Below are 14,883 nucleotides of genomic sequence, written 5' to 3'. Positions count from 1 at the left end.
GGAGCAGGAAGTTCCAACAGCTTGCTTACAGCATGCCCCATGGACACTCCTGCCTCTGCCTCCTGGGTGCTGGGATGGCACGCTTTTTAGTGGGGATCTGAGCTCAGACCCCCACCTACACAAGCACTTCATGCATGGGAGTCATCTTCTCCAACTCCTCTCTCCCTGCATTTTCTTTTTTAAAAAAATTATATATATTTATTTATTATATATACAGTGTTCTGCCTGCATGTGTGACTCTGGTGCCAGAAGAGGGCACCAGATCTCATTCTAGATGGTTGCGAGCCACATGTGGTTGCTGGGAATTGAACCCAGGACCTGTGGAAGAGCAAGCAGTGCTCTTAACCTCTGAGCCCTCTCCCCAGCCCCTGCTCACTACATTTTCTAGCACCCCAGGATACCTACGGTGACTTGTCTTCACTTCTGACCAGGTGTCTGGCCACTTTGGGGCTCTGGCTTGTGAGCTAGCTCTCTAGAGAACCCCAGGCCAGGTTCCACAAAGGCCTTTTAAACTCTGCATTCTCCTCTTCCCTGGTGTCTCTCTGGCTTAGGCTTAGCTTACCCTGAGGTCACTGAGCTGTGCATGTAATGTGGTCACATACAGGAGTTTCAAGTGAAGGGGGACATGTTCTCAACTGTACCGATTAAAGCAAAGGGGAAAGAATCTCAGGGGGCCTGGGTGATGTCTGCCTCAGGAGGGTAGGCTTGGGCTCCTGTTTCGTTGGTTTTTTTTTTTCTGGAAATGAGAGGAGATCCACCTCTACCCACCGGAGATAACCAGGGGACCGCCACCATACTTAGAAAATACGAAACTTGGGGGTGTGTGAAGAGATGGCTCAGGGTTTAGGAGCTTAAGAGTGTTTGCAGCTCTACCAAAGGACCAAATTTGGTTCTCAACACCCATTTCTGATGGCTCACAATGGCCTGTAACCCCAGCACCAGGAGACCTGATGCTTCAGGGTTCTGTGGGCACCTGGACTCATGTGTACCCCCATGTAACATATATATATATAGTATATATAATATATACACTATATATGCATATATACGGTATGATACACTGTTTAAAGGAAAACACAAAGGTCAGGCTAGGCACGACTACAGAAGCACATGCACAGACACAGAGAAAAGACTAATGTAACTTCTTTTAATTGTCATTTTACGCTCTCTGCAGCTGCCCCCCACCCTCCCCTCCACTTCGATGACCACTTTTGTAGGCTCTAGGGGACCAGGGAACAAAGCCCGAGGAGAAGGGAGAGAGCTGCAGCAGCCCCCGTCAGGTGGTGGGAGAACAAGCCGCAATTACAAATTTATCACAACAATTAATGCTGAAGCCTAGGAGAGCTGCAGAGTGGGGAGGCCCGCTCCTCTTTGTCAGGGTCTATTTGGTGGTGACCTTGCTCTGAAGGCGATGGTATTCCTTCAGCCTGTAAACCAGATGGAAAACAAAGAAAAAATGTAATTTCACAATAACAACATGCGCTCCGTTCAATTAATTCAGGCAGAATGGGGGCGGTGGGGGCAGCTGTTTGTTAAGATGTACGTGAAGTTGTCTTTTTCTTCAGTCCCCTTTCCTGCCCCAGCCTCCCCTGGCTCCTCCAATCAGGATAATGTCATTAATTCATCAGAGGGGAAAACATTGTTTGTCATTGTTGGAGATAAAGCATTTAACAGGCAATAGGAGAAATGAAGAGGCCATTATGTTCGGGGACATTTCAAAAGGTTTCTGGGGTTATAAGCCACAGACAAGCAGGAGGCAGGAGGTGAGGGGCCTCAGAGGTCTGGCTGTAGAAGGGGCTCTGCAGACCTGGGGCATCCCTAGGGAACCCAAGGTGCATCTCCAGAGCAAGGGAGGCCACCTCTGTCTTCCCGACACAGCTCAGGAGTTGTCAATGGAAAACCCAGAGTTGGTCTCCCCAGCTTGGCACCACAACTCTTCCCTGCGTGAGTCCAGGAAAGGTTCTTAACCATTCTGCGCCTGTGTTTGGGGAAACTTCCAATCTCTGTAAGAATTAAGACTCAGTTTGATCCGTGGGGCCGACATGGTAGAAGCTAGGAACTGACCTTCAAAAGTGTCCTCTGACGTCCATATAAAAAAACATACAATTATTTTTTTAAGTATTAAACTAGAAAAGAGCCCGGGAGCAGCTTGGCCATGGCGGGTGCTATAATGAATGACTTGTCTTTGAGTATACAGCCTGGCCACCTTCAGCTGAGCTTGATCCCACAGGCACCTCACACCCTTCCTTGAGCCTTTTGGGTCTTGGGAAGGCATCTAAGTCCCCCAGGTCAAAGCAAGTTCAGGCACTGCATCTGCTCCCCAGGCCTCAGTGACTTGCTGTCTGGACCTCCCTCTAGCTCCCAAACAGTGGCGGATAGAGTCTATTCCCCCTCAGGCCATTCCCTAAACTGGTCCTTCTAATCAAGGAGCCTAGCATCCTCATGGCTGGAGGCATTAGGGCCATCCTCGGAGCCCAGGGCAGGATCCAGGGGGTCTGGACCTCAGATTCTGTTGGTTCTCAGACCGGGAGCTGCCTAGGCGCTGAGGAACTCTAGAAGAATGGATGGGAATGTGGTGTGTGAAGGGCCGGCATCTCCTCAGACCTCTGCTTCCAGTAGCTGGAGGCCTCTGATGATCAGCACCACCCCCAGTCTCTCACCTGAGTGAGTTGATATTGATGAAGCCAGTAGCGTCAATGGGCTCGTAATCGCCCTGCACGTTCATGCTGCAGGAAAAGAGCAGAGCTTAGTGATGCGGGGCCACGCCCCCTCCTCCCGAGCCACATGTAAATACTGGATGTCGAGGGCAGGTTTAGCCTTTGGCTCTACTGAGGACCTCAGTTTACAAGTAGCTGGAAGAATTCACAGGGCCAGAGTTAGCTGAGCTGGGACCCAACCTGGAGCCTCTACCTGCCTCCTGAGACTTACACGCATGGTAGAGGCTTCCGAGGTGCTACCCGGACATCAGCTGGCAGCACAGCGCCTGGCCCAGGAGTACAGGGCTCCCAGCAGTGAACAGCAGGGCCCTCTCATTGTCAAGGGTGTGAAGGCACAGAGCTGGAACATGGCAAGTGCCTGCTGTCACTGACATCCCACTGTCATTCATTTATTCATTCATTCATTTATTACACACTCTTGAGCCATCTGGGCCGGGGCAGAGGAAGCAAGAGTGAAAAGCAGGTGGGAAGGCCCTGCCACCATGTGACTGAGGCCATGCCCCTGGTCCTCTGAGAACGCCTGCACCGCCCCTGTTTGGTGACGGTGGGGAACGAACCCAGGGTTTTGAACATCCGAGGCAAGTGTTATACCACTGAGCCACACCTTCAGCTCTACTGTGGAACCAGGAATGGCGGCATTCACCTACAACCCTCGCCCCAGGGTTGAGAGGTGGAAACTCCCGGGCTGCATAAAGCTCTGTCTCTTCACCCTTATCTTCCCTAAAAAACAAGTGGAGTCTCTGTCTGTGTTCCACGGAGGACATGCTCTGACCTTGCTGTTTTTCCGGTCCTAAAAGTCACTCTATGCTACGCCTTCCATGACCTCTCTCCTGTTTTTCCCCTTCTTCACCAGAGTTCCCAGGGTTTGGGTCCCCGACGACAGTAGGATCTGCTCAGTGACCAGCATGCTCCCTCCTGGGGAGACGCTGCAGGCTTGCACTGGGCTTGCTTCAGTGTGCCTTTATGGTTAGGGAAGGCTGCTCTAGACTAGACTAGGGTACCAGCTAGTGCAATCGTATTCAACAGACCTCGCTTGATTGGGTGCATTTGTGGGTGCTGGGGACACTCACGGCTCTACGTCCCTTGCTCCCTACCTCCTGTCAAGGAGGCTCTGGAAGCAGAGCCCCCCTCTGTCTGAAGCCCTCGCTTTTAGAAGAGCCCATGCGCTCAGTCCTGACAGCAGGCTGGCAGCTGAGCCCTCCCCTCACCTGGGCCATAGGGCCCTCCTTTCCTTCCACCTCCAAGTCTCCCAAGTCAAAACAAACTGCACACCATAATCCTAGCACTTTGGAGATGGAGGCTGAAGTACATGAGTTCAAGGTCATCCTCATATTGCATCTGAGGAGAGCCTGGGCTACATGAGACCTTGTTTAAAAAACAAACAAATAAACAAACCAAAAAAAAAAAAAAACACCAAAAAACAAAAAAACAAAATCTGCCCCCCTCTCTGTTTCCCAGACAAGGTGGATAAACAGCTCCAGGAGACCCTCAGAGAGGACCCCATCAAGGACAGACATGCCCCATGAGGCTGCCCAGAGTCCCGGGAGGATCTTGTTTGAGAACGGAAAACCTCTTTTTCAAATAGTGCTTTGGTGGTGGTGGGGGTGTGGAAACAGAGTTTACAATGATTTTTTTTTTTTTTTACCTCCTCTGACGGTCTACAGAAAAACCTCTGTGCTTTTATTTTTGCTCATTCGAGTGGCTCTGACCTGCTCTATAATTACATTACTTTCTACCTACTGCGCCCGGCATTTCCAGCTCTGCTACCTCTCGCAGCTTCCTCGCTGGTCCCTGTGACGCTGTCACTCAAGGGCTTTCAAGTCAGCGATGTAGAAATCAAAAAGAAAAGGGAAATGGTCGGAGACACAGTGAGAATAAGTGCCTCTGCTTTTTTCTCCTTTTTCCCCCCCTTTCCCTTTTTACTTTATTCATTTAATCTCCCCGAGTGAGACTGTAAGGTTTAATGAAGGGTTGGGCAGATTATTAGAGGCTGTTCATTTGGAGGGGGAGGGGAGAAAGAGCCAGAGAGAGAAAGAGAGAAGATAATTTGACATTTACCCCGACTGATCTAAACTGATTCGGTTATATTTATGGCTTATAAAGTGTTTAGAAAGATTGAAGTGGGGGGAAGAAACTCAACATGGCAGAGAGAAGGGAAGGAGAAAAATAATATTGAATGCCAAACAAAACTCGTACTTTAATTCCAACTGGTCCCTGGGAGGGCAGGGCAGGCCTCAGCCTGAGCCAGCTGGGCTAGGGTCCTCATCCTTGCCTATCTCTGTGGGTTTGTCCCCACCCACAGCCTGGTCAAGCGACTCCCAGAGGAGATGGCTGGTCTTCTCAGGGCAGGCTGCCCTTAGTCACAAACAAGCAAACCCTGTGTGGCTTGCATCTCCCAAGTCAAAACAAACTCAGCCATGGATACAGAGGACGGTTTAGGAGGCGCCATCTTAGCCAGCTCCCTGTCTGTCACAGGTTCCCCCTGTCCATCACCCTCTGCTTGGTCCTCCCAGAAGGAAGCTCCTACAGGCTTCACCTGGGTTCCCTGCATATCACCTTCTGCCCTAGATTGCCTCTTCTGTCCATGACTTCAAGAACAGACTTGAGACCCTCCATATTCCGCACTCAGTGTCTAAAAGCAGACAAAATGGTTCTGGGCTGGCTGTCTCAGAGATATTTACACTTATGTCTGAGGCTCCCTCAACACCTATTGTCTTACAGCTGGGGTATGGATCCCTGGCAGAGCACTTTCTTGCCTAGTGAGTATGAAGCCCTGAGTTCTATCAACACCATTGAGGGAAAACACTGCTGCCCCTCCACTCATGACCCCTCATCCCCAGGATGTTCCTGCACCCTGATATCTCCCTTCACATCCAGTTTAACTCCCAAGGATGGGTTGACTACATCTGCTTTTCTGAGATCACCAACCCAGTCCAGCCTGCCAGCACCGCTCACCCCTGTCACCCCTGCCAGTGTCCACTCTCACCAGTGGGCCCTCCATGAAAACTATTCTTCAGAGCAGCCTGCCACAAGGACCTGAAGATCTGATCCTGCCCTTCTTACAATATGACTCAGTCTCCACAGCCTGGCTTCTTAGTGCTTTCTCTCCCATTGGGAGAGAGATCTTGTATGTCTGGGTTCTTCCAAGCCTTTCCTGGGCCCAGAACAAAGCTGCTGCCCCTGGAATCCACCAAACCCTCCAGGTGACTCCTGTCAAGGAAGCTGCTCCACAGCCTAACTTTTATACCCAGCCAGACTATCTTCCTCCTTTTCCAATTCTGCAAGTTTTCCTAAGTCCCGTTTCAACTTGTCTACTTTATGCCTCCACCTTTTTTTTGAGATAGTCTCATGTGGTCCAGATTGGTGTTACTATGCATCAGAAAATGATCCTCCTGAGTGCTACAATCATGTGCTCTACCACACCTGTTTTATGGAGTGCTGGAGCTCCATACAGGGCTCCATGTATGCTAGGCCGGCACTCTATCAATTGAGTCACATCCCTAGCTCACAGCTATTATTTGATTGATGCCTTTCTCCCTAACTAGCCTGTAGCTTTCATGACATTACAGACATACGTCCATCATAACCATCTCCCTAGCCTCCCATGAGATCAGCAAAAATGTGTTGAAAAGCTGCCCAGACAAGACCAGATGGGTGGAGGCAGGGGAACCTACCTTACTAGCTCTTCGTTGTACAGTGAGAGCGGAGACTCCCGGCCGAGGATGTACACCTGGCCCTTGAAGACAGACACCTGCACCTTCCCTTCTACCCGCTCCTGGGACTTGTCGATGCAGTGGCGCACAAATTCACACTCAGGGCTGTGCCAGAAACCTGTGGGGAGGAAACAATGATGGTGTCATGAATGGCTCCTGCTGGGCCTCAGGCAAGGGCACAGGACGGGAACACAGGCCTCACTCTGTGTTAACCTGTGATGGGTCTACCTTACTCACTTTTGAGCGTTGGCATGATGTGTCATTGTTAATGACTTGAGGAGCCGACTCTTGTGACCCCATAACCTTGCAAGGGATATGTGGGTCAAGAAGTTGACCTTCTTGTCACCCAAAGGCATAAAGGTCAGGAGGGGATAAGCCCTTGCTTCATGCACAGGAGTCCCAGGAAGACCCTGGCTCCGACCCATGAGGGGTCCATTTTGCTCAGGAAGATAGGAGACCTTGGATAGGGCTCAGAGGCACATGCCACGAGGCTAAGCAATGAGGGTACGCAGGAAGGTCAGCCTGGTTGCGGTCAGACAGGCCCTGGGGCTCTGTGGTTTTCAGCTGCTTCTCTCTCTGCAAAGTGGGAATAACACAGCAGCACTGAGTGGAGCCCTTGCACCCAGCAAGCCCCGGGTATATGGGGCTGCTCTGAATGGTGTCCTGCCCTGATCTGTTCATTCTGTGCTGTGACCCACAGACTGGGAAGAGGAGGCTCAAGAGAGTGACCCAGTCTGCACGAGGCCTGGATCTGCCCAGGGGTCACTGACTGTCCCCTGTGCTGATAGGCACTTTCCTCTACATGGTGGCCAGAGCGCACTCGATTTGCACATGGTCCTGAAGCTGCCTGGGAAGCACACTGCCTCTTGCTAGAGCCCACTGTCCTTGGGCAGCCAGCCATTCCTTTACGAGAGAGCAGAAGGGCCCAGGACCAAGGGACAGCAGGTGGCCATGGTCGGGGGAGGGGCAGCCCAAGCACAAGTTTTTTGAAAGAGTCAGGAAGGTGAGCCTACCTGGGCAGCTGTGGGGCCAGATGGCCTGTGATCGCCTGCCCTGATAAGGTGGTAGGTCAGCAGGGCCTGGCTATGGTTAAGAGGCCTGGAGGGGGCACTACGGGGAAGAGTAGTCTCAAGAGTGTGTGTGTGTGTGTGTGTGTGTGTGTGTGTGTGTGTAGTGTCCTGGCTTGCAGAGTTGGGGAGAGCTAGGCAGGGAGATAAGGTGTTAGATCCCTAGCCTCCATTGTCTGGCCATGTTAGTTCACATTCCACTTCTACCCGGACTCAGGATACTCCTCATTGGGACTCCCAGTTTCCCCAGATGTACGGCAAGATAAAATGACTTAACGGCTCTGCAGGGATGTGTGGATTCAGTGAGCACTCAACTGTGCTGTTCACACACTATGGTCTCTGGCAGCCCTCACTGTATACCGGGAAACAGGCCCAGAGAAGGAAAGAGCCTGCCCAAAGTCACACAGCTGGACCACCACAGAACTCAGGTCTGACGCGGTCCTTCTAAACCAGGGACTTTGAAAACACACCACTGGATTCTTTGGGAGGGGGACATCGTTATCCTTCCCCCCATCTCTGTGTCCTGCCTGGCCCTCTGCTTTTCTCAGCTGGGATAATTAGTCCATTATGCTCCCAGGCTGGAAGGCAGGTGGAGATGGAGCTAGAGATAGGAAGGGCAGAGATCAGCCAGGAGCCACTGGCTTTATCTTGGCATCTGTCTCTCTAGCCCACAGGGGTCTTTGGCTCAAGTTTCTTTTCCCAGTGGATCCAGCCTGAAATGGGCCAGTGAGCCTGGTCCCAGGGTACAGGGGAGACCCTGTATGCCCCGGCCCGGGGCGCACAGTGGGTGGGGCTTGGGGCTGAGCTGCAGAGGGCTCCCCTTGCCCAGCATCCAGGGTCTGCTCTGATCTGGGCCAAGTGTCTGTTAAAGTTGCACATTATACCCATTTTCATGTTGAGGAGAGGCAAGGGCCCCCCTCAGGGTCCTGAAGCTGGGTCCTGTCAGGCTGCCTGGAAGAAGAGTCTCCCCAAACCCCATGTAGCCAGGAGGAAAATCTGGAAGTGGGGAAGAGTAGAGGGAGATGGCCAGGCGGACTCAGGCATACAGAGACAGGGACAGTGGTCCTGGAAGCCTGAGGACCTAGGGGCAGGACTTCCTCTGTATGCCCCAGCCTCACAGAAAGGCTAGAAAGGGAAGCGCTGGAGCAGAGAGATGCCAGCATGCCTTAGGCCTGGCACCCTTGGAATTTACAGTAGGGGCAACTGGAGCTGGGGGAGGAAACAGACTTACCTAAGACCATAAAGCCAACCAGAGGCAAAGCCTCCCAGCCCCCACACTAGAAGCACTGTTCCAGATGCCAGGTGCATCCATGCCCTTGGCCCTCGGACTGGCCATTCCTATCTTCAGGGGAGACAGCTGAGGAACAGGGAGGGTGAGCGACAGCACCCAGCTAAGCCAGGTCTACAGTATGTCTCCTTCCAGCCAGGCACCAATCAAGCAGCACCCTGGACTGTCAGAGGGCTGCTTTTGACCTCCGTGGACTCCTGGATATCACAGGACTCAGGCAGAGTTAATATTAGCAATAACGACCCGGTCTAAGCCTTGCTCCCTGCCTTGTTCCTCTCTCTACTCCAAGGTTTTGTTTCCTTTGAAAGCTCCTAATCGCTCAGCCTCATTTTGGGATTTGCAGGGCTCATTGCTGGCTGACAGAGCAGGGACTCAACCCAGGTGCTGTGCCTGTAGCCAGGGCTTCCTGTGCATGTCACGGCACCCCTGAATTATTCCTTGCTAGCAGCTTCCCAGGTCCTGTGGGAGAGACTTTTGAAGCCAGCCTGTCTCAGGTTCAACCACTGTCATTTATCAGCCATAAAACCTTTGACCAAGTATCTTTGCCTGGGCCTCAGTTTCCCCACCTCTGTGCAGCTAAGGTTAAGTAATACCCATCAGGTGCCTAGCCCAGTGCCAGCAAGACAGCAGGACAGTGAGAGATGCTGACCCTGTAGGACTCCGGAAGCCCTCTGTCTGTCTTCTGCCTGGCCCAGCCCCCAGGGATGCCTCCTGGGCAGTGAGGCCAGGTGCTCTCTGCTCTCTCCCACACCCTGCCATGTCTTAATGTCAATCCCACTTTGTAACCAGAATCCACCTTTTAGCACTGAAGCCCTGCTGGGCCAGTAGGAAGCAATGATATTTAAACACCTGTCTGTACCTGGAGAGGGGGAGATTGAGCCTCAGAGCTGAGAACAATGGCAGCGAGAAGGAATGCCAGCCAACCCTGGGATGAATTCCAGCAGGCCTGGGAGGATGGGGATGGGGACAGTCCTAGCCAGAGGGCTCAGCCAGGTGGCTATGACTGACATCTTCCATCTAGACACCCAGACTTCCGGCCCTCAGAGCTGCCAAGGTTGGCTGTAGGCAACAGCCTGTTTGCCAAGAGGCTGCTCGATAGGGTCCTTCAAACTAGGGAGGTGCAAATGTTACAGACATCAAAAAATGTCTCCTAAAAATGAGTGTGAACAAGTGCTCATCTGTGTGTGTGTGTGGACTCAGCCCTGTCTTGGTCTTTTTAAAGACAGGGTCTCACTGTGTAGTCCAAGCTTGCCTCGAACTTGTAGAGATTAAGAATGCTAAAATCATAGGCATGTGTCACCATGTCTGTACCAATGTCACTGTTGAGGCTGTGTGAGCCTTCAGGGCTCTGATGAATCCACTCAGCCCTGCCACTGTAGCTCAAACAGCTGTTACAGACCACAGGGACATGAAGGTTGTATATTTTGGAACTATTTATGGATTTGAATTTCATATAATTTCCGTATGTCATGGAAGTTTCCCCCCCCCCCAACCATTTAAAAGTTTTTCAAAATGATTCTTAGCTCACAAGTTGCGGAAAAATGGGCATCAGGCTGGGTCTGACCGGCGACCATGGCTTAGGGCCCTTGGTTGCTGCTGGGTACTCATGTCACTCTCCGCTTGGCCCACATTGGAGGTTCGTAAGGAGCATCTCCTGTGAAGGGACTGACAGGGTCCAGTCCAGCAAGGCCCTCACCGCATCTGCTTACCGACTCCTGGCCTATTTCCTCATCTGTAAAATGGGCTGTAGACCACCTGGAAGATGTGGGAACCATGACGGTTGTCTGGAGCCCTATACATCTATCTGTCTTGCTGAGTACCTGGTCACTGCTGGATTCAGTCTAGCTAACACTGGGAATGATGCATCGTCCTTCTCTGACACTGTAACGGATAGAGCTGGTCTGTAACAGCTGTTTGAGCTACAGTGGCAGGGCTGAGTGGATTCATCAGAGCCCTGAAGGCTCACACAGCCTCAACACCTCTGGAGGCTGGCATGTCTCCCTTGGAATCACAGAAAGGCCAATCCCACTGTCCCTTCCCCTCTCCCTCACCTCTTCCACCTCGACACCCTTTCACCTGTAGTTCTGAGTTCTAAAGAGGATGATGGTGGGTGGGGCTAGATGGGAGGAAGGTCTGAGTCCCAGGGGGTTATTGGGGCACCAGGGACAGCTGCGGCCCGTACGTACCCGTGTATACGAGCTCTGCAAATTTGAGGCCCAGGCCCTGCTTGATTTTGCGCACCTCCCGATCCATGGTGAAGGCCTCTATGTCTAAATGAGCGTGGTAAAGGATGGTCCCTGCTGGAGTCTCGTAGATACCTAACCATTTTTCCAGGCAGGGGGAAAAAGAGAAAAAAAGAGAGAAACACATGAAACCCAAACTGTCAGCAAATGACAAAAAAAAAAAAAAAAAAAAAAAAAGAAAAAAATAATGGCTCGTCTGACAGGAGACAAGCCAGTCGGACCCATTCACTCCCAGCTTGCTGCAAAATGCGTCTGTCATTATGTTCATGCTGGGGCCACGACAGTCCACTCTGCGGCTTGTGGAGAAAATGTCTAGATGCCCCCCTTTGAAGAGGCCCTCAGACTCGGGAAAATGACAGGGTTTCCGAGCAGCGCACCCCCTCCCCAATGCATGCCCACCGGCCTGCAGTTGAAAACCTGTAATTAAACCAACTACAGAGGAGCCCAGGGCCCCAAATATCCCTTCCTCCCTTCCACCAGGGAGTCAGGGGAGGAGGGACGGCTGTGCACACAACACACACACACACACACACACACACACACACACACACGCACGCACGCACACACACAAACATGCAAGCACACACAGGCCGTGGGCAGTGCTATCCCTCCAGAGATCACTGGGGTTGCTTAGGGTTTGAGCACTAGATCCACTGTACAGATGGGGAAGCTGAGCCCCTGGGGAAAAAAAAAAGGAAATAGAATCCACATCCCTGATGGGTGTGGCCTGCTGTTTTGTGGACTAGCTGGTCACAGGGGACAAAGCCCTGTCCAGATGAGAGGAGCCTGCTCAAGTACAATCCTGTCATTTCACCTAGTTGACTTATTTGCAATACAACCTGCTTAGCCAGAAGGTCTCCAAAGTGACAGGGTGGCCCTGGCTGAGCTGTGAACCGGAGGAAGGTCCCCTCAGCGGTACCAGCTGTAGCTGAGGCACAGAAGCTCCAAGAGGCAGGACTGTGCCTGTTCTCGTGCCCGGCCCGGGACAAACCCATGTCCACTGCCCTGATGAAGGAAGGACAGGAGCAGTGCCAGGCCCATGAATTTGATCCAAAAGCTCCCGTTCTTCCCTCCACATGACGAGGAAGTGGCAGCTTTTCAGTTGTCCTGGTAACTCACCACCGTCTCTCCACACCAACACTTAAAAAACAGACAGCCAGGTGTGGCGGCGCCACCATGCCTTTAATCCCAGCGCTTGGGAGGCAGAGGCAGTTGGGTTTCTCAGTTCCAGGGCAGCCAGGACTACACAGACAAACAGACAAACCTCAGATGACTGCTCAGGTCGCGCCAGCACTGTTCACAAAAGCCCAACGCTGAAACCACCTGCTGCCTCCTACCTTCAGTTCCTAGGAACTGGACTTAGGTCGTCAGGCTACCACAGCAAGTGTTTATGTGCCCTGAGCCGTCTAGCTGGCTGGGTTTTGATCTTTAAGGCCTTTTAGGACCAATTCTCTGTATTCTCGTAGGTGTGGCTTATCAAACATTCGGCATAAGTGGCTAGAGGCCAAGCACATAGAAACTGCGGCGGGGGTCCTGCGGGGGTGGGGTGGGAGAGGTGACAGGAAGGTCCCTTTGTCCCTCCTTGGCACCATTCAGGAGTCCTTAGATCTCTGAACTGGGCCAACAGCCAATTTTACAGAAAGGAAGACTGAGACGAGGAAATAGTGACTTGCCCAAGGGTACCATGCCTCAAAGGGGAAATAGGACCAGTGTCAGGTTGCCTCTTAGGGCCTTTCTCCAGTGAGTCAGCATTCACTAGATTCTAAGAAAGCACCAGGAACAGAGGCTCAGGCAACATGTGCCGTGTAAAATCGAACCCAGGGCTGGGAGACAGAGCAGTGGGTAAAGGGCCAGCCACACAAACATGAAGAGCAGAGTTCAGATCCCCAGCTCCCACAGAAAAGTTGGTTCTTGTAACCCTAGCCTTAGTGCTGAATGGGCAGAGACAGAAGGATTCCTGGTGTTCACCTGCTAGCCTGTCTAGCCAAACCAGCAAGCTCCAGGTTCAAAGACAATCTCTTCCACCTTCCAGGATCTGCCTGTAGCCCCACCACAGCCCTTCATGTTGTCAAGTCTGCACAAGACCCACAGGCCCCATCGCTCCCATAGCAAAGCCCAGAGAGGCAGGAAGTCACATGGAGGCAGAAACTCCAGACCTGAGCAGGCAGGAGCAGGTCCTGGTGGTTCGTGCCTGTAATCCCAGCACCAGGGAGGTGGAGGCAGGTGGGAGAGGCTGTTAGTTCGAGACCTGCCTGGGTTACAGAACACAACAGGGTCTCACACAACAGCTAGTGAATCATAACATCAGGGAAGAACAAGGACAGAGAGGTCGGGCACTAGCCTTGCACACACCCTGAGTTCAGTTCTCAGCCCTGCACCGCCCTCTCCAACAATTCCAGTAACTCTCTGTGCTGGATGTACTGCTCCACACAGTAATTCCAGCACGCAGGAGGCTTGGAGGGAGAGGCCGGAGAATCCGGAGGCCAGGGCCAGCCTGCATTACCTGAGACTCTGTCTCAGAAAATCCAAACCAAACCAAACATAAAACCCCACAGCAATACACTCCTCAGCAGAGGGTGAAGCCGCGTGGGTCAGGACAGTTCCCCTTCCCAGTGTCTTTTGATGGCCCCAAGTCACTAGGAAAGGCCAGCAGGCTGTTCAGAAAGACAGACAGATGCAGGGAAGAATCTGCCTCCAAAATGGCAGGGATGAGAATAAGGTTCAAGGCAGGTTCTCAGTCACCCCAGGAACACCAAGAGCACAGCAAAGAGATTTGCACAGCCTGTTGGTCACCTCTGGACACAGCCTAGGTGCTCATGCTGACTGAGGTAGCACAGTTCCCATGATGCTCCATCTTTGCACAGCCAGGAGAAGCGTGTCCTTACGCTGGCTGTAGACAGTGCAGAGGCGGCACCCCATGTGCCCTCTCTGTGTTTCTCTCCTTACCGAGACAGCTGGGGACCCAGCCAAGCTGTCTGTACAGAGCTGGGCTTGGAGCCAGGAGTCCTAACGACATAACATTGCATCTGGCTTGACTGTGTGGCCTTGGTCCCTCTCCACACCCTCTCTGAGCCCCAGACAGGAGAAAACAGGAATAGGATGAGCTAACTGCGGATTTACACGCTAAACTCTGACAGGATCCTGAGAGCCAGCGTCTAGAGTCACGCCCTGTCCTGGCTCCCAGGAGAAACCTGAGGTGCCTGCAGCATTGCCCCTAGCAGTCAGGGAGCAGAACACAGGTGGTGTGTAGGGTTCTAGAAAGACCACCCAGTTGCCTAAAGCCTGCCAGCTACGGCCCCTAGCAGATGTCCCCTGGGAAAAGGAGGCCAAGGACACGAGCAGCAAAGAGTGGGCTGAAGGGCGGGCAGAGAGGTCTCCTCCAGACCTCTCAGCACCAGCCTCAAGGTTGTCAGCAGCTGCCGGAAAGTCACAGGTTTACAGCAAAGTCCCGGCCAGGAGACATCGGCACAATTAATATTCCTGATCCCATCCCAGGCGGCGTTAGAGTTAATTGTGACTGATCAAAGGCTTGTTTTTAGCTTTTGCTCATGTGTGCGGGTGTGTTTGTGTGTGTGCTTGGAAGCTCTCCCTTCTCTTGGCAGGGGTAGGGGGTACAGAAGATTTCTGTGTAGTTCTGAAAAAAAAAATCGGTGACAGAAACCTGATTCTAAAAGACTATGGATTTGGGGCTTTTGACAGTCGGCATACAAACCATCGCGCAAAGAGGGGGAAATGACAGCTGAGCCGGCGCTGCTGTGGAACAGACAACAGACATCTTCAGAGTGACACGCACCGCGGCTCCAAGTGTCTATTTTCATCTCCCCATGTTTACGGGAAAGACAGAGGTGTCAGCGG

General features: G+C 52.4%; 1 protein-coding gene across 2 annotated transcripts in view; it reads right to left on the bottom strand.

Moving 5' to 3' along the window:
- Positions 1-1,133: 1,133 nt before the first annotated feature.
- Ass1 (argininosuccinate synthase 1) overlaps positions 1,134-14,883 on the bottom strand; it is a 46,973-nt gene continuing 33,223 nt past the window's right edge. For both annotated transcript variants that reach the window (XM_021653476.2, XM_060389903.1), the window contains 4 exons: positions 10,972-11,103; positions 6,392-6,548; positions 2,661-2,726; positions 1,134-1,427 (listed from right to left, as the gene is read on the bottom strand). In XM_021653476.2, the coding sequence (XP_021509151.1) occupies positions 1,382-1,427; positions 2,661-2,726; positions 6,392-6,548; positions 10,972-11,103 (401 nt within the window). In that variant the 3' untranslated portion in view covers positions 1,134-1,381. The remainder of the gene's footprint in view (positions 1,428-2,660; positions 2,727-6,391; positions 6,549-10,971; positions 11,104-14,883) is intronic.

This window comes from Meriones unguiculatus, chromosome 8 (genome assembly GCF_030254825.1).
Source record: "Meriones unguiculatus strain TT.TT164.6M chromosome 8, Bangor_MerUng_6.1, whole genome shotgun sequence".
Taxonomy (NCBI): domain Eukaryota; kingdom Metazoa; phylum Chordata; class Mammalia; order Rodentia; family Muridae; genus Meriones; species Meriones unguiculatus.
The sequence above is the reverse complement of the archived record's forward strand: the minus strand, read 5'-3'. Positions and strand labels throughout refer to the sequence as shown.